General features: G+C 52.8%; 1 protein-coding gene across 8 annotated transcripts in view; it reads left to right on the top strand.

The window, feature by feature from the left end:
* Sh3pxd2a (SH3 and PX domains 2A) overlaps positions 1-20,115 on the top strand; it is a 197,635-nt gene extending 177,520 nt beyond the window's left edge. For 7 of the 8 annotated variants that reach the window (XM_051146740.1, XM_051146741.1, XM_051146744.1 and 4 more), the window contains 6 exons: positions 2,151-2,234; positions 6,427-6,544; positions 12,222-12,556; positions 13,969-14,018; positions 16,373-16,492; positions 17,378-20,115. In XM_051146740.1, coding sequence (XP_051002697.1) covers positions 2,151-2,234; positions 6,427-6,544; positions 12,222-12,556; positions 13,969-14,018; positions 16,373-16,492; positions 17,378-19,324 — 2,654 coding nt within the window. In that variant the 3' untranslated portion in view covers positions 19,325-20,115. The remainder of the gene's footprint in view (positions 1-2,150; positions 2,235-6,426; positions 6,545-12,221; positions 12,557-13,968; positions 14,019-16,372; positions 16,493-17,377) is intronic. The other variant, XM_051146743.1, reaches the window with a different exon arrangement.
* Positions 20,116-24,150: the final 4,035 nt, after the last annotated feature.

Below are 24,150 nucleotides of genomic sequence, written 5' to 3'. Positions count from 1 at the left end.
TGCCTCTACTCCCAGCCACACACTGGACTTCCTGTGGCAAAGCCAATCTTGAGCAGTCAGGTGGACATGATTCCTGCTGTGTGTCATCTTCCTCTGTGATCCTGCTCTGGACACTGACATCTGCCTGGTGGTACAGACCCAGGCTGGCCTGTGAACCCCCTCTCAGCTTCCCAGACACTGGGGTGCTCAGGCTCCTGCACAAGCACTTTCTGGCTGGCTCTGGCTCTGTGAGATGCTTCTGGATGTTTCTCTGTGCATTTCACAGCGATTGCCTCCACCGTCTAAGCCATCAGTACCCTAATAAGTGTGAGCCACTCACTTCCCAGTGCCATGCTCCTAATGCCTTCCAGCTCTCCTATGGCATGGCAGGGGGACTCCAGTCCCTAACAGTCAGTAGGAGTGACCCAGGCAGCCACGTCTAAAGGCCACCCACAGCTCAGGCCACCTTCAGGCCCATTCCTCTCTGCTGCCCAAGCCAAATAGGCAGCCAGAGCCAAATCTTTATTCACCCTTCCCCAGGATGCTATTTCTTTGTTGGTGGTTGGGACCCCTCCTTGCTTGTGTCAGTGCCTTGTTTTGGCCCTGTGATTAGAGAGGTACCTAGTACACATCACCTTGTAACAGGCTCCAGATCCAAGGTCCCTCCCTGCGTCCTTGAGCCTATATCTGACTCTATTCTGGTTCTGTTGTACCCTTGAGCTGGTTCCATCCAGTCTGTCTGCAGTCCCAAAACCTTGTCACCTACCTAGTGCCTGCCAGGCCTCACAAAACAGCAGCTCTCTGGGAAGGGCAATGCATGCCTATAATCCCAGCACTTGAGCTACTGCTCTGCATACCTGGACATGGTAGGACCCTGTGTGCCAGCACTCTGGTCACATATTAAGAATTCTCCTACCTTCGTGGGGCAGTGGGAGTGGGTCTGGACTAGAGCCCGCACTCCTTGCCTGTTGCTTGGGCCCCCGTAAGAAGCAGGATGCAAGGCCAGAGAGATGGCTCAGTGGTTAAGAACACTGACTACTCTTCCAGAGGACCTGGGTTCAGTCTCCAGTATCCATATGGCAGCTCATAACCATTTCAATCCCCAGTTCCAGGGGATCTAATGCTCTCCTTTGCCATCAGTGGCCATACATGCATACACATAAAATAAAAATAAAGCTTACGAAGAAGAGGAATAGAATCATGTTGCATGGCCACAGGCAAGTGGCTATTCCCAGATGTTTTACTGGATTTTGGTCCAGGTGTGTGTGGACAATGTTATTTTTATTCTCTCTACCATCCAACAACCCCCACCTCCTGCCCCCCGCAAGAATAGGCATCCTGGCAGCTAGCTTCCTTTGGTGCTAGGAGGTGAGGTGAGCTGGCACTCTGGGGCCCTGGTCCAGCGTACATTCTCTTAGGAGTCACATAGGAAGACAGGGTGTAGGGAGCCAGGCCAGGGCTGAGGGTGTGTGGGAACTCAGTGCCCATCTGTCATGGTGGTGGTGGGGTCCAAGCCAAGCAGACAAGCGCAGTGAGAAGCGAGGGAGCTGGGTCTTGGTCATCGGAGACATAAAGGGATAACACAGTGGGACCGAGCCTTGTCTCTGGCATCCGCCCATGTTTTATATCATTGAGTAAGCCTCTCCTGGGCCAGGACCTGGTAATGTGTAAGGCCCTGGGGACCCACAGATGCAAGGCAAGGTCATTGCCCTCAACAGACCCCACCTAGTAGGGAGAGCTCTGGCCCAGCATGGAAAGGGACCCTTGTTTCTCCTGGCCATGGTAGCAGGTTGGTAGTCATGCTTGCTGAGTGGGTAACGGCCCTGTCCAGAGCTCAAGGGAAAGCTCTGGGGGCCACAGGAGAAGGTCTTCCTGTCTTTAAGGGGACAGGTCTCAAATTTCTTCAGTCCACTCCTAGATTCACAGGTAGAAGCTAAGGGGTTTGGTTGAATTTGTCTGTACACATTGACAGTGCCACCGTCAGACCATTCCTCACCCAGCTAGGGTGTGCCCCTCAGTTCAGTCGGTTCAGTCTAGGCGACAGTAACCTGACAATGCGGACACATCTCCCTCTCTCCTCCCCTCCACCACCCCCTCTCACCCTCATCTCCATTCTCTCCGCCGGTTCGGTTCGTGTGGGCCATGGGCACCATCACCATCTCTCACGTCAGTGTCCAAGAGACGCAAAGCTCACCTGCGGCGCCTGGATCGCCGGTGGACCCTGGGCGGGATGGTCAACAGGCAGCACAGCCGAGGTGACCACGGGCGCCTGCCTCTCCTCCCGCAGCTGCCTGCCTCTCACTAACACCCTCTCCTCCACCTGCAATGCTCTCTGTCTGTAGTCTCCTGACTCACCCAGATCTGGCCAGCTCGGCTTCTCGTTCACTGCAGTGCAGATTGGGGACAGGGCCTTTCTTGGGAGTTGGAGTAGTGCTAGGGGTGGTTTTGGCTTGCTAGTGTCCTGGGCATTGGGGATATGGGGCTTAGGATGAGTTTTTATGTTCCTTGGGAGGGAAGAGAGACATGAGGGAAGTCCCTGGGTCTCAAAGGGAAGGCCATCCGTGTCCTGGGGTACTGTGGACTGCACATTAGAACCGAGCTTTCTGCTCCCCCCATGGCTTCTGTCCTTTACCACCACCTTCCACTAAGGAAGACTCCCTTGGCCGCAGCTCTCTCACCAGCTGCTGTGCCAGCCTACAGCCCTTCTTCAGCATCTCCACTTGAACTAATAAGGGCACAGAAGCCTAACCCATCATGGCGAGAGAGCATCTCTCAGCAGGAATACTGGTCCATAGGCTCTCAGGAGGGGCTCAATCAAGGGCTCCAGGGAGGCCCTGGGCTGACCGGGAAGAAGCTGACATCTGCTGAGTCAGGACCGTCTGGCTCAGATCCTTCCCAACATCCAGGAACTTGTGGGGAGGGAGGGAGAGACAGGAGGGCTAGCCTCTGGATGCACCCTTAAACATACGCAGACCTTCATGCTGGGTGGTCAGCCTCTTCCTGCCCCACAGAAGTGTATACGCCTTGTACAACACGCTGGAAGCTGACATGGGTGTATAGTGAACACAGGCCTCTCTGGAAAACAGGGGTACCCATGACTCAACATGCTCAGCCTCAAAGCATGTTCCCAAATGACAGTGTATTTCAATGCCTACCCCAAGAGTCAGGCTACAGAACGTCTGGACTCCAGGGTGGCCACAGCCTGTGCCTGACTCATAGTGTTGGCCATAAAGGACCCAGCTTGTCCGGTGGAAGGGCTTAGTGCGGGGCCCTGGGGGCTGATGCACGGGGCCTGAGTTGGAGAAGCACCAACAGGCTACATTTAAAGCAAAGGCCACCCTAAAATGAGGAGGGAAGGGACAGCGCTGCCAGGAGGCTAGGGTGGAGCACGGCCTCCAGCTCTAGAAGACAAATAGGACAGAGGCCCAGAATCACACAAGAGAGACAAAGGTTTGGCCTGTTCTACATACCGTCACTTGCTGAGTCCCAGACATGCCGTTGCCTGCATGACCACACAGATGCACACAGAGACCAGGGACAGGCCCACACAAGGGCCTCAAGGCTATGGGTGTGACTAGTGCTGTGTCATATCAATATCCAACCAGCACCTCAGCTGTACATCCAGTCTTGTAGACATAGCCACTCAGAGAGAGTAGTTCCAGGGCACCACCAAACAAGCCTGCCTACATATGGCCGATTTACATAGTCACAAATGGATTTTGCATACAAATAATGGCTCCCAGTCACGTCAAGTCACGTCGGCATATAACCACAGCAATACCCACAAATGACACATATACATAACCCCTCCTACCATGAAGACACGGTAAATTCAGACAAAACAATACGTGTAGTTGCAAGTCCCCAAGTAATCCTAGCTCTGTAGCCACCTATACATGAGCAAAGACAAGCCATAACTTAATGTTCCTTATCACACACTGCCCAGCCCTAGTCATAGGAACTATATTATATGAAATCAGGCAGCCAAGGAGGGGAGCAGAGAGCTGGCGGGGTGGCCGGCGCTGTACCGTGAGCAGTGGAGCTGGAGGGAGAAGCCAGCAATAGCTCATGAGTAACCAGATCAGAAAAGTCAGTGCGTCCCGGGCCCTCCACCCCCTGTACCTCAGCTGGCCAGGCCTTTGGAACCAGAGGCCTCGCTAGTGTGGAGGAGCCAGGAGGGGAGCAGAGAGACTGCTGACAGGGAGGAAAGTGTTTGGAACGAGGAGGCTTCTGCGGTTTGGAAACTGCAGGGCTTCCAGCCCCTGCCTCCCAAACTGGGACAGGCTAGCCACCTCCCCCAGCCTACCCACCCAGCGGCCTCCTGGCCAGCCTTCATTCACCGGGGCAGGAATGCCATCGTCTCTGCACGGCATGATCATAGAACCCAGGAGCCCTGACCAGCCCCTAGCTGCTCATTCTTCCCTCAATCCTGTCTCTAAAAGGGGAGTCTCTTCTAAAGACACCCCCCAACCCAATTGCAGACTCAGCTACCTACAGAGACCATTTCCATCTGTCTGAACATTCTCTTGTCTAGACATCCCCCTTGGCCACAGGGTGAGGGGACTGGGCTCTGCTTATCCTCTTCCTCTTTAAGATGGATGGTCCAAGATCCAAGTCACCTGTGTCAGTTAGAGGCTGACATCCCTGCCTCCCAGAGCTGGAAGCCACCTGTCTAAAGACAGTCAGGGAGAGGTGGTCTGACTGTCTTTCCCTGTCATGACCCAGGACTGAACGCTCCTCTGAAACCCCACAGTGACCAGGGTGGAGTGAGCCTCTGTGGTGGTCACAAGTTTAACTGGGAGAGTATGACATTCCCAGTGCCCCAAGTACAGGGTCTTCTGCAGTCAGCTTCATTAGCCAGAACCAGTATCCACGGCTCTGCCCTGCCACAAGTGCCTGGCTGTGGACTCTGCCCACCACACATTCTTAAAAGGCTGCTGTGGCCAGGCTTTGCATCCGAGAGGCTAAACACATGGTCAAGGCCCTGTTCTCAGCCACGGGGCAGGGCAGGCCTCCTCTGATCTTCCCCCTAAGTAGGGCTGTCATTTTTCTCTTCAAAAGCAGCCTTGCCTAGGAAAAACGTTCCTGATGGCTTCCTGCTAGAACCACAGGCTTTTAAAAATAGCCTGGCTGAACAAAGGCAAAACATGGAGCCCAGGCCGCTCCTCGCCTGGACCTCAGGCCCTGGATTCACAGACCTGGCGCTGTCCCGATGGCCACCGCCTAGGCCAGGGTTTACCGTGCCCCACTGGAAAAATGGAGCAGGCAGGAGAGCAGGGGCTTGGCCAGGAGTCTATGGAACTTCTCCAGGGCCCTAGTCAGAATCTGGCTGGGCAGGGCTTGGATCTGCAGGCCAGGTTCCCAAGCAAGCTTCTCACTCAGTCCCTGCTTGTCTCTGCTTTGCTCTTCACTGAGAGAGTCCAAGTGTCTCCTGTAGCAGCCCCTGCTGTGTGTGCCGGAGGTGGGGGGTACCACTGTGACTTCCAGGAAGCATCCAGCACAGCAGGATTCAGGGCAGTCCTCCCAAATGGCATCTCCATAGAACCACTTCTTCCAGTGGTGGGGGGAGGGGCCATCCTATAGACAGTCTTACAAGAGGCAGGTGTCCTCACCAAGTCAGTTGCAGGACTTCGTGAGGATAGGAGTGGATGTCAGCTGACATGGAAGCCTGAACAAAGGCCCTTAGGGGTGCCCAGGGATATGCCTGCTGCTCAGCCTTCCCACCAAGCTCTTTCCAAGATTCCAGTGCTATGGGAAAACTTGGAGGACCAACCCCCCTCCCGAAGGCACACACGGAGCATAGAGCATGTGGCTCAACAGGAGGGGCAGGTGGTGGGGCCCTTGAGGTCTTCCTGCCTGTGAGGGCAGAAATTTCACTGTAACAAGACCCACAACCACTCCTGTAGAACTTGTCCCTGTTAATGGTGCTGAGGTGCTCAGTGAAGGCACTCCTGGAAGCATCTGGAAGTCAGACTGAGAGAAAATATAATAGGCTTACAGGGCTGGAATCTTGAGTGTGGGGTGTAGATGGGACCTGGCATGTTCTGAGGGGGATGTGCTAGGGTTCCCAAGGCATTCAGGAGACACCCAACATGGGTCTCAATTGCTTGACTTAGAACATTCCTCCAAACTCTAACAGCCCCTGCTGTGTATGCTGACACCCTGGCTGGAGGACCTGCTCTCATGCTGCCTGAGGCTTTGCTGGCACCCTGGAAACCCGCCTGGCATTGGCTTATCCTGGGCACAGCAATGACCCCTAACCCAGTGACACTCCTCCTCCACTCTCTGAGCCCTGCTCCTTCTTCTTCTCTGGAAGATCCAGTGCCGGCTCAGGCACGTTAGTGAGTGCTGAGCAAGGCTCGGCAGCGGGGCAGAGGGAAATGGGACACAAGCTCTGCACCGCAGCCTCAACTAACTGTGCTTTCTCACTTACCCACCCATGCCCAGAGGAGAAGTATGTCACCGTGCAGCCCTACACCAGCCAGAGCAAAGACGAGATTGGCTTCGAGAAGGGCGTCACCGTGGAGGTGATTCGAAAGAACTTGGAAGGCTGGTGGTACATCAGGTAGGAGCCTAGCTCCTGGGCAACAGAGCCCAGTGCAAAGTAGCCAATGGCAGGTAGATACTAAAGACAATGGTGTGCCAGCTCTGCTCAGCTTACCGATTGTCTCTTTGGCCCTGAAAGCAGAGGCTGAGCCTCAGCCAGTGGGGCATGGGGGCTGGCTCAGCCTATAGGCAGTGGGGCAATCCCTTCCAGTGCATCTGCCAGGGGTCCAGCACATCTGAACTTGGCTGCCGAGCTGGTTCTTCAGCTGAGACAACCTGAAACATCAGCCTCCACAGGCTCTACTAAGCCCCAGCAGGCCAACTGTGCTTCACAGCTCGACACTCAAGGCTCCAAATGCTTTGGGCATCCATGTCCCTGGTGGGTGTGGGCCTTTGCACGCTGCAGGCCTGACGTAAGGTGGGATAAGAGTGAGATCTCTTCCTTCCCTCACTGTCTGTCCCAGAGCCTCGGCCGCTTTCTCAGCTGAGAGACTCATTTTGGCATGTGTCTAGGAGTCTCACAAACCAAACTCCATGGATCTCCTGCTCTTGCCAACCCTAAACCTGCCTTAAACTGCTTTGTGTTCAGAAAGCTTCGGTCTTGGGGAATTTACTCAGCTTCTCTCCCCACTGCTTGCAACCCAGCTAACAGAAACAGTCCCCTATGTGGGCTATAGGGACAGCTGTCACAGTACACCACACCCCCAGATTCACTGTGGGCGCTCTCAAAGGTCCAATGCCACAGCATCCTGTGACCCATAAGTGCAGGTAATGATGCAACAGTGGCTAAGAACACAGCAGAGCTTGATGGTCTTAAAGGATAGTGTGCGCTGCAAGGGAGGGTGCAGATAACTGAGTGTGAGTGTGAACTGACACCCCTGGCACCCTTGCCCAGGTGCCCGTCAGTCTGGAGGACTGAGATGCACCTTTCTATCCTGTTATGTGGCATGGGACTCTGTACTTACACACGTGTTATCCAAAGCAGCCACGCCTGGTCTCCTATGTTCTCTAAGCAATGGAAGCTGGAACCAGCCTGCAAGTCCATGATGTGCAAAGGCCAGCAGATAGACATCCCAGCTGGCCGATGGCCTAAGCATGTGATCACGACAGCTGCCTTTTATATTTTGGGGTTTCTGTTTGTTTGTCTGACTCTGTGTGTATGTGTGTGTGTTTTAAGATAATGAATAGCATCACTCTAGGCTACTTCTAGTCAGCTACTGACCCTATAACTTGGTCCTTTTTAGCCAGTGAGGACTTGAATTGAGAAAGACCTTAGTGATCCCGTTCTACCTTAAGAAGACTGCCAGATACCTCCTTAAACATGCTATTTCCCAACATTCCAAGCTGTCTGTTGATCCTCATTTCCTGTCTTTCTTTCCTCCCCCAGCCTTAGTCTCAGTGTCTCTCTCCCTCCCTCCCTCTCTCTCTCTCTTTCTCTCTTCCTCCCCCTCTCTCCCCCTCTTTCCCTCTCCATCTCTCTCCTTCTCTCCCTCTCCCCTTCCTCCCTCCCTCCCTCCCTCCCCCTCTCCTTCCTTCCCTTTCTCCTACACATTCCCTCTGCAGCCTGCATCCCCAAGTTCTACAGAGCTTGGAAACAGCTGTGAGGAAGCTGGGCCCAGACGCACAGCCACCCCAATGCCCTGTATCCCAGACACACAGCCACCCCAATGCCCTGTATCCCAGACACACAGCCACCCCAATGCCCTGTATCCCAGACACACAGCCACCCCGATGCCCTGTATCCCAGACACACAGCCACCCCGATGCCCTGTATCCCAGACACACAGCCACCCCGATGCCCTGTATCCCAGACACACAGCCACCCCGATGCCCTGTATCCCAGACACACAGCCACCCCGATGCCCTGTATCCCAGACACACAGCCACCCCGATGCCCTGTATCCCAGACACACAGCCACCCCGATGCCCTGTATCCCAGACACACAGCCACCCCAATGCCCTGTATCCCAGACACACAGCCACCCCGATGCCCTGTATCCCAGACACACAGCCACCCCAATGCCCTGTATCCCAGACACACAGACACCCCGATGCCCTGTATCCCAGACACACAGACACCCTGATGCCCTGTATCCTAGACACACACTCTGATGCCCTGTATCCCAGAAACACAGCCACCTGATGCTGTATCCTAGACAACAGCCACCCCGATGCCCTGTATCCCAGACACACAGACACCCTGATGCTGTGTATTGCTCTGCCTGCTGTATCCTGTAACACAAAGCCTGGAACATAGCTTTATCCATACAGTGTAATGAACAAAAAGGCTATGAAATGGGATACCCCAGGCTGCATATGGGCCTATTGCCCCGAAGCCCCGTCCCTACGCCTCTGCTACTTTCATATAAAAAGATGCCAGCGAGATCTTTTTCTGAGCTTCAAGAACCCCAGACTCTGGGCCTGGTGTGACACACTCTTCCTCAGGCCTCTCTGCTAACTGTCTTGCCTTTCTGCCATAGTAAGGTCAGTCAAGCTTACTCCTTGTTCCTCTCCACCCTTGACATTCTGTGCTTGTTTGTACCCATCAAAGCCAGGAGCCATCCTCAGGTCAGTGCTTGGCCACAGGCTAGAGAGGTGGCTCAGAGGTTAAGAGCACCGTCTGCTCTTCCAAAGGTCCTGAGTTCAATTTCCAGCAACCACAGGGTGGCTTACGACCATCTGTAATGAAATCTGGTGACTTCTTGTGACAGGCAGGTGCACATGCGCACAGAATACTGAATATATAATAAATCAGTCTTAAAAAAAAAAAAAAAAAGATCAAGGTCACATCAGGAAGGGTGGTAGGGGTTGTGAGACATCTTGTCTGTAAGAGCCAGCTGTGTCCCAGGGAGCAGATGGGGCCATTGCAACCTAGAGTTGGAAGCACTGGCCAGCTGGTGCTGGGGCCGGAAGCAAGCTCCCTGTGGATTCGGGTAAAGACTCAGAACCATGTGAGGGAAGAGAGGGGATTTGTTTTTAAAAGTCGAGGAATCGCCAACAATTAAGTGGGCCCTGTCATTTGCTGTTAGTCTTTGTTTATGAGCTGCTGGCTTGGTTTGGTTTGGTTTTGCCGTAACAGTGGTTTGGATTTTACACAGTCATGTGCTTTCATGTGCATCTATGTTTCTGATTTGTAGCCCTAGTTAGAAGGGCTTTTTCCATTGGTGGCAGTGGGTGCCTTTAGTCCCAGCACTCAGGAAGCAGAAGCAGGCAGAGCTCTGTGAGCTCAAAGCCAGCCTGGTCTACAGAGCTAGTTCCAGGGCTACACAAAGAAACCCTGTCTCAACCCACCACCCCCGTCCCCCCCCCCCCGGGGGGAAAAAAAGGGTTTTCAACCTTAAAGATTACATAAATATGACTTTTTATTTTTTTAAACACAAGGTTTTGTAGCCTTGTATACAGACCCAGTTGGCCTGGTTCTCCCTATGTAACCTAAGCTGGTGTGACTTAAGTCAATCCTCCTGCCTCAGCACCCCAAGTGGTAAGATTATAGACATCAGCCACCGTGCCTGGGTTTTCTTTTTTCCCTAGATCTCATTTATTTGTTTTTCCTAATTGTCCCTAACTCACCAGTTGGGTGGTTTGTTTTGCCCCACATCATCGAAAGGTTGTATTCATGGACTTATTCTGTGACAACTTGATGTTTCCTGGCTCCCTTGCCGCACTCAAACCCCTCTCCCATTAGGTGGTGGCTACCTCCCCACCCGACCCCACAAGGTCTCTTGTATCCAAGCTGGCCTTTGTAACTGAGGGTGGCCTTGAACTCCTGATCCCCTGCCTCTGCCTCCAGAGTGCTGGGTTACAGGTGTGCCCGTGCTTGTTCTTGGCGTGCTAAGGCTGAAACCCTTCCTGCCTCCTTTTTCTAGATAGGGCCCAGGCCGACCTAGAACTTAAAATTTTTTTTTTTTTTTTTAGTCTTTGACACTTTTGTACATGTAAACACTGTATTTTGACCATATGCACTCCCATATCCCCCTTTCTACTCCTTGAAGACACCCCTAAACATCCCCTTCCTTCCTCGTTTCCTCTCCCTTTGTTCATGTAACCCTCTGGCTTCAGTTAGTGCTCTAGTGTTTATTGACCTTGTGGCCTTGGACCTACTACACAGGTAACTGTAGCTACTGTGAGCTCATGGGTGCAGTAGCCTTGTCACATGCAGAGAACAGCATTTCCCAGCTCTCCTCCCTACCTTCTGGCTCCTACGCCTTCTCGAGAGCCTTTGGTGGGAGCGGGTGGATATAGATATCCATATAGGGCAGAACATTCAGTAGTCAATTATACTTAGAATTAAAATAGTTAAAACCAGTGTGAGTCTCTGCGTTAGTTACTGACCACCACGGAAAGAAGCTTCTCTGGCCAAGGTTGAGGGTCGCACTAATTTATGTATATAAAAATAAATTGCCAGGCGTGGTGGCGCACGCCTTTAATCCCAGCACTTGGGAGGCAGAGGCAGGTGGATCGATGTGAGTTTGAGGCCAGCCTGGTCTACAAAGTGAGTTCAGGACAGCCAAGGCAACACAGAGAGGCACTGTCTCGAAAAACAAAAACACAAAAACAAACAAAAAAAGAATGAATAAATAAAATAATAAATAAATTTAGCTGGGTGTGGTGGCACGCAGTTTTGGTCCCAGCGCTCATGGGCGGAAGCAAATGGATCTCTGTGAGTTCGAGACCAGCCTGGTCTACAAATCGAGTCCAGGACAAGCATGTCAAAAAGTAAATAAATAACTAAATAGAAAACTAAATAGATAAATAGTAAATGCTTAGAAGGAAGCTCAACAGCCTTGTCCATTTAGCACAGCACTTTTCAACCTGTGGGTTCCTTTGGGAGTCAAACAACCCTTTCACAGGGAAAACACAGACACTTACATTACGATTTATAACCATGACAAAATTACAGTTATGAAGCAGCAACAGGAATAACTTTATGGCTCGGGGGTCCCCACAACATGAGGGACTGTAATAAAGGGCGGCAGCACTAAGAAAGGTTGAGAAACATTGATTTAGCAGGACAGCAATAGTAGATACCCCCCGTGGGCTCATGACCAGGTTCATGGTGCCAAGCGTGAACCTCCTCCTACGGCACAGGCCTTAAATCCAATCCCAAAGTAATTGGTTTCCCCAGTCTGGCCTAGAATTTGTAATCCTCCTGCCTCAGCCCTGTGACTGCTGGGATTTTAGGCATGTTCCATCACACTCAGCAATCTTTATGGAGATCCTCCTTTGGTCTCAAGTCCTTCGGTATCTGTCCTGCTGGGTCCATTTTAGCACTTACAGAAAAGTGTTGAATGAGGGCACTGTGAGGACTGTCACCTGGGCTTGGTTCTTTCCTCTCTAGTCACACTTCCCTCTCTAGGAATGTGACTATTCCTACCCCACCTACACTTCACTTCTTTTCTCCAGAATTACCTTCAACTTCTTGGGTCATGTAGTAACAGGCCACCATGCAGTCTACCTTCTAGGCAGAACAGTGTTTTTACGGTCTCGCATCGTCTGCGAGCCACAGCTCAGCGTCAGGTATCTTTCCCGCTGACCCCAGCTCTGGTGTCCCCGGGAACAGTGGAACTGCCAAGCCTCCAGCAAAGCGTGAAAGCGAAGGCTCAGCTTGGCCAGGTCAAGTGGAGACTGCGGCCTGGGAGGAGAAGGGAAGCCAGAAATGAGGGCTTTAATGATGGCGTGGTCCTTTCTCTCAACAGGTATCTAGGCAAAGAGGGCTGGGCGCCAGCATCCTATCTGAAGAAGGCCAAGGATGACCTGCCTACCCGGAAGAAGAACCTGGCTGGTCCAGTGGAGATCATTGGGAACATCATGGAGATCAGTAACCTGCTCAACAAGAAGGCATCTGGGGATAAGGAGGCTCCAGCTGATGGCGAGGGACCCGAACCCCCCATCTCCAAGAAGGAGATCAGCTTGCCCATCCTCTGCAATGCTTCCAACGGCAGTGCCTTGGGCGTCCCCGAGAGGACTACATCCAAGCTGGCCCAGGGCTCCCCAGCCGTGGCCAGGATTGCCCCTCAGAGGGCCCAGATCAGTAAGCACCAGGAGGCCCCAGTTTCTCCCTACAGAGCTCCCATAGAGTGGGTAGACGTGGGTCCAGGGGAATCCAGGGACTATGCAGTCTGGGCTGTGACTGGCAGCGTGCCCGGCGCTGGTCACAAGAGTGAAGGTGGCCAGGGAGTGGCCGTGTCCCTGTGTGCTACTGCTCTGAAGATGTACTGCAGGACAAAGCAGGCTGCTGCCTCCCTCTCTCTGACAAAGAATCAGGGATGGCTCTTTAGCAGAGGGACAGACCCCAAGAGCATTAAGTGACATCTTTTCTCTCCAGAAAAGGCTTTTGAAATCTAGGTGATTTTACAAACCCACAAGCCCCCGAGTTTGTAGCCCTCTGTGCTGATCTGCTTTCTGGGGTGGAAAATGTGGAGGAGAGCTGGCAAGGAGGCTCAGTGTGTAAAGGCACGTGCCACTCAAACCTAAACCGAGTTTGATCCTGGGACTCGCGTAAAAGGTGGGATGAGACCAGGCTGGGCATAGTGATGCACACCTTTAAACCCAGCATTTGGGAGGCGGAGGCAGGCACAGTGAGTTCGAGGCCAGCCTGGTCTACAAACTGAGTCCAGGACAGCCAAGGCTACACAGAGAAACTGTCTCGAAAAACTCCAAAAAATAAAATAAAATGAAAAAAATTTAAAAGGTGGGATGGCTGGGCGTGGTGGTGCACACCTTTAATCCTAGCACTGGGGAGGCAGAGGCAGTCAGATCTCTGTGAGTTTGAAGACAGCCTGGTCTACAAAGCGAGTCCAGGACAGCCAGGACTACAAGAGAAACCCTGTCTCAGGGGGAAAAAAGGTGGGATGAGAGAACTGACTCCCTAAAGCTGTGGCACACATGCCCACTCCCACCTGCATACACAATAAATTACTAAAACCTGTCCCCCCCTATACACAGCTCTGGCCCAGCAACCCCTTTGGTATTATGGGGTGAGGTAAGGGTGGGGGCTTTTGTGTCCAGCCAATAATCTAAAGGAGAGCTGTTTTGGGTTTTGCTTTTTAAATATTTAGCTCTTCATTGTTAGCTCTTTATTGTTATTTAGTGGGCAAGACTTTTTTCTGGCCTTGTGCTACCTTCAGGACTCGGGACTAGTGAGCAAACAGATGCAGCTCCTGCTTCTATTAGAAATGTGATAAATTCATATATTCTTTACCTTGACAACTCCCTGCAATATCTGCAGATTGTACATATCATCTGAGGGGGGCTGTGGGTCCTTCCAAAGAACAGGCAAAGAAGCCTAAGTCTTCATGCCTACAGTAACTTAGAACGCAGGGTCTTTCACAGTTACAGAACCAAAGCAAAAAGTTTCAAGAATCCAAGTGGACCCCACCCAGGGAAGGCAGGTGTGGGTACCGTTGTCCACTGGGAGTCTTAAAGCTGTGGCTCTTCTTTCAGGCTCCCCAAATCTGAGGACAAGACCCCCTCCACGCAGAGAATCCAGCCTGGTATGTGGACTGTCTCTCCGTTCCTTCTCTGGGATGACCCACAGCGCCCTCACTAGCTTGATACCTTTGAAGCAGAGCCTAGGGCCCAGGAGTTGGTTGGGTTTCCTTCTTTACAATGCTGGGGACAAGGACGGGAGTCGTTTGTAATCGGAAATGCACTGCACTCCAAGGCCAAATCAATCCATCCCAGCCACTGCACTAGCAGACGTAAACATTTAGACTGGCCAGCAGGAGTGTCCAGTGGGGCACTGCAAGGGTCTAGCAATGGAGCTTCTGGCCACTTTGGCCCGGAAGCCTTACAGCTTCCTCGGGATTGCCCAGTGGACATGGTAGATGTCACAGCCTAGAGGGTAAAGAGGACAGAGGACTGCTTATCCTCCAGGAAGGAGAGGAGACCTGGAGGGCTGACACTGCTCAGGTCCTTGGCTCTTGAGTGGGTGACTGGCAGCCTACTAACATCTCAGGCAGGGAGATGTGTAATCGGGAGCTTGGGGAACAGCAGTGTTGGTGACAAGCTGAGAGCTCTGAAATAAGAACTATTACAGGATCGGGAAGTGGGGCAGTGGATGGTGTGATAGAGTTGGAAGACACACCTCAGGGGGCCAGGGTGCTTGCTCAGCATGCACGAGGCCTGGAGGGGATGTTGGAACCGAGAATAGATTCCATTTCTGACACGGGACCAAAGGAAGACCCTTTGTAAGTCACCTGCCCTCCAATGTCCTCAGTTTCCTTCTCTGAGAGATGGGAAGAGCACTGGCCACCAGGTCTGTCGTGAGGATGGGATGCTATGGTACCCATTCAGGACTGGCGGCTAGGTTCTCCTTTGCTATGTGGACTCTTGGGTGTTAGGTGGCACCATCTGGTACTCTACATGGGACAGATCCTAAGTCACACCTGGCCACATGTTAATCTAGCAACATCTGCCATCCATGGGAATTGGGAGACCTACATACATCGCAAGATGTGGCCTCTGGCATGACCATTAGTCCCAGTGAAAAGTTCTGTCTCCTTAGTCCCCAGGTGGTTTTTTTGTTTTTTGGGTTGTTTTTGTTTTTGTTTTTTCAACTAAACAATGAATTCTCCATTCCTCCCTTTATTTGAGCCGCAGCTAATTATTTTCGGACAGACTTGACTTTGGCAAGAGCAGAATCATTCCTTCCACACTTACAAATGCAGGCTGGCCGAGGCAGGGGTGCTGGTTCCCGCCAGGCTTGGCTGAATCCCACCCTGTCAGGGTATGGGAGGGGCTGAAGCTTGGCCTGCTGTGCCAGCCCCCGTGTGTGGCTGTACTTCCAGGGGCAGGGGACGTCGACACACACACACACACACACACACACACACACACACACACACACACACACACACACAAAACTATCTTTCTCCCATCTCTCACTCAGAGTGACCCAAGACAGCTCAGCTTAGACTGGAAGACAGTGGTAGCTGAGCCTTGAAGGGTAAAGAAAGAGAGTTCCAGAGGCAGTGACCTGGCTTTGTTCAACTGTTCCTGTACTCCTCATCCCTGGACCAGAATATCTCAGCAATCGTCTTCACGGCCCCACTTTAGTTCTGTTTTCCAGAAGAGGAAACTAAAGTTCAGAGTGGGGTCTTCTAGGTCTCCCTTTCACAGCATAGGCCCCGCCCCCACCTTGCCTTTTCAGTTGCTTTGTGTTAACCCCTCAGTATAGGAATAACAGAAATAACAAGAAAATACACCCAGAGTGCACCAGGGTGTAGTTAAAGTCCACAAGGCTGGCTGACTGTGTGGCTTATACTGACTGCCTCAGAACAGGACCTAGTAGGTGCACAGCAAATGGCTGGTGGGTGGGGGGTGGGGAGGATGGCTCACAGATCATGGGCCTACTGTGCTAAGTGTCCTTGAATACCACTAACAAAAGTTGTGTGCCAGCTGACCTCCCCCCCGCGCCCCGCCCCCCAACAGACTCCTTCCCATATGTCTACTTGACGGTTGTGGGGATGGTTGACTCCTTCTCCCTCTTCTCCCAGCAGCTGCCCACTTGGCTTAGGATCCACCCTTAGACTTAGGAAATGGTGGTGTCCCCACTTTGTTAGAATGATTCTTCTGTCTTTAACTTTCCACCTTGGGGCACAACTATTGAGGCCTCTATAGTGAACATCCCCAATAGTTCAAACTAGTGCTATGTGAACCCTGAGTACCACCTCCTGGAGGGAGGCCTGAAGCATCATCAATAGCTGCCTGCAGAGCCAGCCGCCATCCAGCTGCCATCCAGCAGGCAGTAAAGGCCACAGGCACCTGGGGAGCCAGTGGGCACCAGTCCTTGGCCTTGGTGCTGCTCTGAGTAGCTGGATTTGCTCACTGATCATTTCTGCTTTAGGGGTTCCAGCTGCCAAAGCCACCGGAGCCCCCTTCTGTGGAGGTAGAATACTACACCATTGCTGAATTCCAGTCGTGCATTTCCGACGGGATCAGCTTTCGCGGGGGACAGAAGGCAGAGGTGAGCCTCCTTCTGGCCAAAGACCTGTGTTTTGTATTTTATAATGTGTCTGCCTTCTTGGCAAGGTTCCTGAGGGCCAGCCAGAGTAGGGAGCAGAAATGAGCCCCCCAGCCATGACGACTTGCCTAGTCAGGGCGACAACCAGGTCTAAAGCGCAGGACTTGGGTTTCTGCCCTTCACTTGCTTGGAGTGCTTGCCCCGTAGTGGCATGTTCCGAAGCATAGGCAGAGCTAAGCCTGAAGAGGCTCAAAATGAAGTCTTGATGGGGGCATGTGAATTCCCAGGGCGGAACAGTTTGCTCCATTGGGAATATTTCACTTGGAAGGACTAGGCATGTACGCACAGTTGCACACGTGCACACACATGGAGATCAGAGGGCAGTACTGTGTACTGACCCATGAAGTCTCTTATCCTGATGAAATTTTGTTGATATTTTCGTGCAGTCTGGGAGGAGATTCTGCAGGAGGAGCTGGTCTGTGTGGTATCTGCCTGTTCATCTGAGAGGCCCTTTCGAGGAATATTTGGCGTGGGTGGAGGACAGGGCCAATAGAACACTGGTTCTTTAGACATATAACCCTTCACAGGTTGGGTTTTTTTTTAAGGGCTAAGAACAATGTGACAGATTGGAGGGGTGTCATGGAGGTCTGTAGAGGAAACCTACTCTCTATGACGTTATTGGCACAGACTTAGGGGGCCAGGAAACCAGGCGAGTGAGCAGGAACCTCTCAATCAGGACCGGGGTTTGAATCCAGCCTGCCACCGACTGCCATGGGTCTTGGGCCACTTATTCAAAGGCTCAGGTTTGCAGTGTCTATAAAACAGGCTGGGACATCACAGGCACTCAGAGACCCCTGCAACTCACTGTCCTGCCCTTCTTCCCCCCAGGTCATCGACAAGAACTCAGGCGGCTGGTGGTACGTGCAGATCGGAGAGAAGGAGGGCTGGGCCCCCGCCTCGTACATCGACAAGCGAAAGAAGCCCAACCTGAACCGCAGAACCAGCACCCTGACCCGGCCCAAGGTGCCGCCCCCCGCGCCCCCCAACAAAGCTAAGGAGGCAGAGGAGAACCCCGCGGCTGCCTGTGAGGGCCAAGACTCCCCACTGAAGTCCACGTATGAGGAACCCGAGTACGACATCCCTGCCTTTGGCTTTGACTCAGAGCCCGAGCTGAGTGAGGAGCCCGCAGAGGACAGGGGCTCAGGGGACAGGCGGCCTGCCCAGCCCCGCAGAGTCTCGCCTGCCTCCTCCCTGCAGCGGGCCCGCTTCAAGGTGGGCGAGTCTTCTGAGGATGTGGCCCTGGAAGAGGAGACGATCTATGAGAACGAGGCCTTCAGGCCACACACAGAGGACACCCTGTCCGCCAGATGCTCCTCTGGGGATAGCGACTCCCCTGGAAGCTCCTCACTGTCTCTTGCCATGAAAAACTCCCCCAAGTCAGGGTCTCCCAAATCATCGTCCCTCCTAAAGCTGAAGGCAGAGAAGAACGCCCAGGCAGAGCTGGGGAAAAACCAGTCCAACGTCTCCTTCTCCTCCATCACCATCAGCACCACCTGCTCCTCCTCCTCCTCCTCTTCCTCCTTGTCCAAGAACAGTGGTGACCTGAAGCCACGCTCTGCCTCAGACGCAGGTGTTCGTGGCACCCCCAAGGTCGGGACCAAGAAAGATGCCGATGTGAAGGCTGGGCTGGCCTCTTGCGGCCGAGCCAAGCCATCGGTCCGACCAAAGCCAGTCCTGAACCGAGCTGAGTCTCAAAGCCAGGAGAAGATGGACATTAGCTCCTTACGGCGCCAGCTGAGGCCCACTGGCCAGCTCAGGGGGGGCCTCAAGGGCTCTAGGAGTGAGGACTCAGAGCTGCCCCCCCAGACAGCCTCTGAGGGGTCCAGGAGAGGCTCTGCAGATACCATCCCGCTCCCAGCCACCACCCCCCCATGCGTTCCCAAGAAGGAATGGGAAGGGCGAGGCACCACCTATATGACGTGCAGTGCCTATCAGAAGGTCCAGGACTCCGAGATCAGCTTCCCTGCAGGCGCTGAGGTGCAGGTGCTGGAAAAGGTGGAGAGTGGCTGGTGGTATGTGAGGTTTGGGGAGCTGGAAGGCTGGGCTCCTTCCCACTACTTGGTGCCTGAAGAGAACCAACAGCCTGACATTGCTGGCAAGGAGCCAGACACAGTAAAGGGCACACAGAATGAGGGCAAGTCGGATAGCCTGGAAAAGATCGAGAAGCGGGTGCAAGCACTGAACACTGTGAACCAAAACAAGAGGGCCACGCCACCGATCCCCTCTAAGCCTCCTGGGGGCTTTGGCAAGACCTCGGGCACCGTAGCAGTGAAGATGAGGAATGGTGTGCGGCAGGTGGCAGTCAGGCCTCAGTCTGTGTTTGTGTCTCCCCCACCCAAGGACAACAACCTGTCCTGTGCCCTTCGGAGAAACGAGTCGCTAACAGCCACCGACAACCTTAGGGGTGTCCGCAGGAACTCCTCCTTCAGCACTGCACGGGCAGCAGCCACTGAGGCCAAGGGCCGCTTGACAGAGCGCGCTGCCAGCCAGGGCTCAGAATCACCCCTGCTGTCTGCCCAGCGCAACGGCATCCCCGTCTCCCCAGTGCGCCCGAAGCCCATTGAGAAGTCTCAGTTCATCCACAATAACCTCAAAGACGTGTACATCTCTATCGCAGACTACGAGGGCGATGAGGAGACAGCTGGCTTCCAGGAGGGGGTGTCCATGGAGGTGCTGGAGAGGAACCCTAATGGCTGGTGGTACTGCCAGATCCTGGACGAGGTGAAGCCTTTCAAGGGCTGGGTCCCCTCCAACTACCTTGAAAAGAAGAACTGACAGAGCTCAGAGTCCTTCCAGCCTCAGTGTGCTGCTCTGGCTGTCACAGGATGAGTGGTGGCATGTAGACAGGGGGAGGGACAAAGCGGGAGGGGGAAGGGGGTGACACCATTGAACCCTGCAGAACATGTGACACCCCCCCAATACACCCTCCAGCTGGAAGGGAGGATGTGACGGGTGTGCACACTTAGTAGGAGAAAGGGAAGAGCCCGGTTATCCTGGACCCGGGACCCCGCACGCACACTGATGGCTTTGCCGATGGACCGTTTATTTAGTACAGGCCGTGTGGGAAAGCCCAATTGTGCCTTTGCTGCAGATCTGGAAAAGATGTCATGAGGTGCGTCCAGGGTCCTGCCCCTGCTCAAGCCACTTCAGCGGCTGGCTTCACCTCTGGAAGTCACCCTTGTGTTGTCTTAATGATGTTTGAGATTATGTTGGCTTCTAGTCTGCCGCCGACCACTGGTGGGGGTGCTCTGGAAGACCACCAGCTCTGGGGCTTGGCAGTGGCTCCTGAGAGCTCAGCCCTTTCTGGAGCCAGGCCACGGCCTATGTTTGGTAGTTAAAGAGTTCCCAGTGCCAACAAGGACTGCCTCCTCTGCTGTGCTGGCCTGGCCTTGGAAAAGAAAGCCTGCCCTCCTCAGGGCACATGGAGGACACAGTGTGGGAGCTGACCTAGAGGATGCCGGGCCCCTCATACTCTAGAGATTGCTTAAGGGTTTCTGGGTAGGCAGCTCTTTTAGCATCTTTGGGAAAGGGTTATTGGTTTGGAGGTTACATATCATGCGTTTGGTTTGGGGGCCCTCGAGCGGCTCGGCCTCACATAGCGGAGGGAGTAGTGGTGGGTGGGGTTTTCTGTTGAATTCCATGGAGGGATGTTTTATTTGGATTTTGGTTTAACGTTTTTTGCTTTTCCATAAGCCAAGTTATTTGTTTAGGTTTCCACTGTGTGCACAGTGCCCGAGCATGGCACCTCACCAGGGAATTTGGGACCGGGTAAGGCCAAATCCCCGGCTCCGTGAAACAACGTGTTCAGGTTCCTGCCCCGAGAGGGAAAGGGGGCATTGTTAGAAGCCAGGCTGCTGGGTGACTATTCTGCCTGCTTCTGCCCACTTTCTCCAACCTGGGCAGGGCCCAAAGAAAGCCTTACTGTAGAAAAGTCACCACCAACCGTGGGCAGAAGGGACTCTGGCTGGGTCAGCCTGGAGCAGACGCCACCCACTGTGCCCCTTAGCCTGCTGGCAATGCTATGAGTGCCCAAGAAGATGGAGGACAGAGAAGGAAAGGCATGGAGTGTGCTGCCGTCTCCTGTCTGCTTTGGGTTGTGATTCGATAGATGACATGTTCCCAGGGGATCCTCCGGAGGGAAGCCCGAGGACTCCCCTTTGTGCTGGGAGCGGATTCCACACGTGCCTTGATTTGGGACAGATCCTGCCTCACAGCCTGTGGCTGAGCTGCCAGCATCTCCCCTGACCAAGGGCCGCTGGTCCCAACCGACACGGGAGGACAGACCAGTTCCCCTCACCCCTCCTCCCAGGCAGGGCTGCCTTCAGCTTCCAACCCAAACCTCCTGGATCCCCATACAAACCGCTAGCCTCCTCTGTCAAAAGCCCGCGGTGACATTGCTCTGTTTCATCTTCTGTGTTCATGAGTTTGTTTTAAATTGAGATTAGTTATTATCTTCTGCTGGACAGTATTAAATAGAGCAGGACGTTGAGTTAATCTGCTAGATTGCAGTACTAATGGTAGTGGGTTAGTGTCTTCATGATATTTGTACTTATTTGAGCAATAATGATAAAAGAAGTGGTTCATTATTTCTTAATTAGTGCACTTTAATTAAGGTGAAATGGAAAGAAACTCGGAGAGCAAAGTGCATTACTTAAAGATGCAGTATATACTCTTCTCATTTTAAACAGCACATATTTATTAAAAGAAGAAAAAGTAATTTATGACTATTTAAAATAAAATTTAAAAGTAGAGTGACTGTCAGGTGAAAGGACCTTCCACATAGCTGTCTGCCAGGGGGACGGCCCACAGCCTCACTCCTCAGATGTCCGCATTGAGCCAGCTCGTGATGACTAGTGTGCCAGACAGGCACAGAGCATCTCAGTTGGACTGGACCACCGGGATCCCCAGAACCTGCCTTTCCAACCTGCCCTGCCCTCTGCACCCCAAAGGCCCTCTCCCAATTCCCAGTGTCCTAAAATCAGGTCGTCAAAAGCTGGACCCTAGAAGTCACTCGGTCCCATCCTTTCTTGTCACATCAGCCCAAAGACAGGAAATGGATTTCCCCAAATTGCCCAACTAACAGGCAGGTCCCCCACCCCTCACTGCGTTAATACTGTGTTCCTCTCCCGCCCCTTTAGTTTATTGTGTGGTCATTGTGTTTACATTGTAACATCCAGCCCCAGGGATGGCTGGGCGTTGCTCAGGCGTCTGGGGAAAGTGGGGAATGTTGCCACCTAGCGTCAGTACGTAGACTTGGACACCGAATAGTGATAGCCAAGGTCCCTCACCAGCAACCCGTCAGGGCACAGCACAAACCCCCGCAAGCCCAAAGAATACTTGAAACAAGAAGGGTGCATGCTAGGCCTTCCCAGACGTGGCCAAGGGATGCCAGCCCTTGTGTCCCTGGAGCCAATGAGCTGCTTTGTGATATTGGACTGACTGGCAGCAGCGGAAGAGGAGGAAAGGGCCCAGGGCTCTGACCCATCTGGAGGAAAACCAGATCGGACTAAAAGGGAAAAAAAAAAAAAAAAAAGTGGAATCTCAGCAATGTCCAAACCTAGTTTTCCATTAGTTCTGATTGAAAATGTGAATGACATTGTATTGCTGTATACTGCAACTTTAATCATAATGAGCCCTTCTGAGGTCATTATTGAGGTTTATATAATGCCCGAACATGCATCGTTTGGTGCTTTGTCTTTCTTTCAGTTTAAAGACCCCTTTCTTCTTATTCCCGGGGTGGAGGGAAAGTCTTCAAACCTTATCCTTCCTTGTCACTAGCAGGCCTGGCTACACTGCCTGGCTCCTCTGTGTTCTCACGGGGCAGCAGAAGGGAGCTGGCGGGACTTCCACCAGCCACAGGTTCCTGTTTGCCCTGGGGGCTCCCTTCAAAGTGTGTGTGTGTGTGTGTGTGTGTTGGGGGGCACATTTCTGTCTGCAAGGCCTCAAATCTCCCCCCACCCAAGCCTGGCCCCAAGGTCTTTCCTCTCTTTCTCACTCCTAAATGGACGAAGGCATTATATAGAATCATTGTAGTCACTTTGAATGGTAGAGCAGCATATTTTACTGGCATTTATATCCATGGCTTTCCTCAGCAAAGGCACATTACTACTTTTATCAGCTAAGGAGAAAAAAAAAAAAAAAGACAAGGGAATTTCAGCCGAATATTATTTTCATATGGCTAGTACTTGCAGAGTACATGTAGAGCTATTTAAGTTGTGGTGTTCTGGGGGAACCAGGTGAAATCGCCCCAACTTTCCTTAGGCTTGACTAATACAAAATTTCCTTAAGGTTACTCACTTCCCCTGTTCCTTCCAAATACTTTGCATTCTCAATGGAAAAATGAAAATCTGAGACAGGAAAAGTGCAATACTACCAAAAGGGATGTGGGACAGAGTGGAGAGAGACCCTGCTGAGTTTCTCTGCAGAAAGTGGGAGGGGCTGCTGGGAGGAGTCAGCACTGGGGAACACATGGGTGGGATCATGGTTTTGATCTCTAGGCAGGCCACCCCCACGCCCCAGCATGAAGAAAGCATAGCTAGCAGAGGACAGCCCATTAGTGTGGTCCACCTGGAAGGAGGAGATCTGGGTCAGTGGCATGGTGCTCTTGACCTCCTGGGTCCCTGTCCACTCGGTTTTTATTCCCATTGTTTCGTAGCCAGCTGCTCAAGAGAGACCCGTCCTAGAAGTGATTTCCCAGTAGCCCTCTCACCCCAACCTCCTGATGTGTGGGCTATGATGCTTTGGATGTGTGAATGAGTTTAAAACTATGGAACCTCAGTTCAGCTTATGGACAGGAAATCCTGGCCATCCACAAACTCATTTGGAGGGTAGGTGCTTTAACCCCTCCGTACCCAGTAAGATCCAATTCCTCCAGGCCTGTAGTCGGGCCTGGGGCTGAGTTGCAGCTGCCTGCCTGTTCATCTCAGTGACTTGGGCAAAAGGCATGAGCCCTGGCCATGGCAGGTGCGCACCAGCCTCCTTTTCACATGCAGCAAGGGAAGTGGCAGGATAAGATGGCTTCCTGGGGCCGAGGAGCAAGTTCCAGGACTCAGCTCCGCAGGATAGCAAGCAAAGCCTTGCTGGCATATCCCTTTTATATAGTACTGTAGGCCTGCTGCTCCGACCCACCTTGTGTGAATTTCTATACAGATAGGGAGAGGGAGCAGGCCCCTCCTGGGGGCTCCCTTGGAATAGATCTGCTGCATAGCTGATGAGATAGAATCTCCATGCAGCTCTCTGGAAAGCCAGCAGCCCACATCAACAACCAGTTCATATTCCCTCGCTTTTTTGAGGGCTGAGAAAGCGTGTGTGTGTGTGTGAGTGTGTGTGTGCGCGAGCGCGCGCGCGCATGTGTGTGGTGGTGGTGGTGGTAGTAATCTCCATGTGCATTGAAATTACATGAGTGTGTGTGTGTGTGTGTGTGTGTGTGTGTGTGTGTGTGTGTGTGAGAGAGAGAGAGAGAGAGAGAGAGACTGACTGATGGTAATTTCCCACTTGAACTAAATAGCACGGGGTTAGAGAAAATTAATACCGGGCAGGCGGTCTCCATTGAACTAGTCCTTGTCATTGGGCAGGTCCCAAGGGACTGGCAGCTTCTAGCA

This window comes from Acomys russatus, chromosome 5 (assembly GCF_903995435.1).
Source record: "Acomys russatus chromosome 5, mAcoRus1.1, whole genome shotgun sequence".
NCBI lineage: Eukaryota > Metazoa > Chordata > Mammalia > Rodentia > Muridae > Acomys > Acomys russatus.
This window is presented reverse-complemented; position numbering and strand designations above follow the sequence as displayed.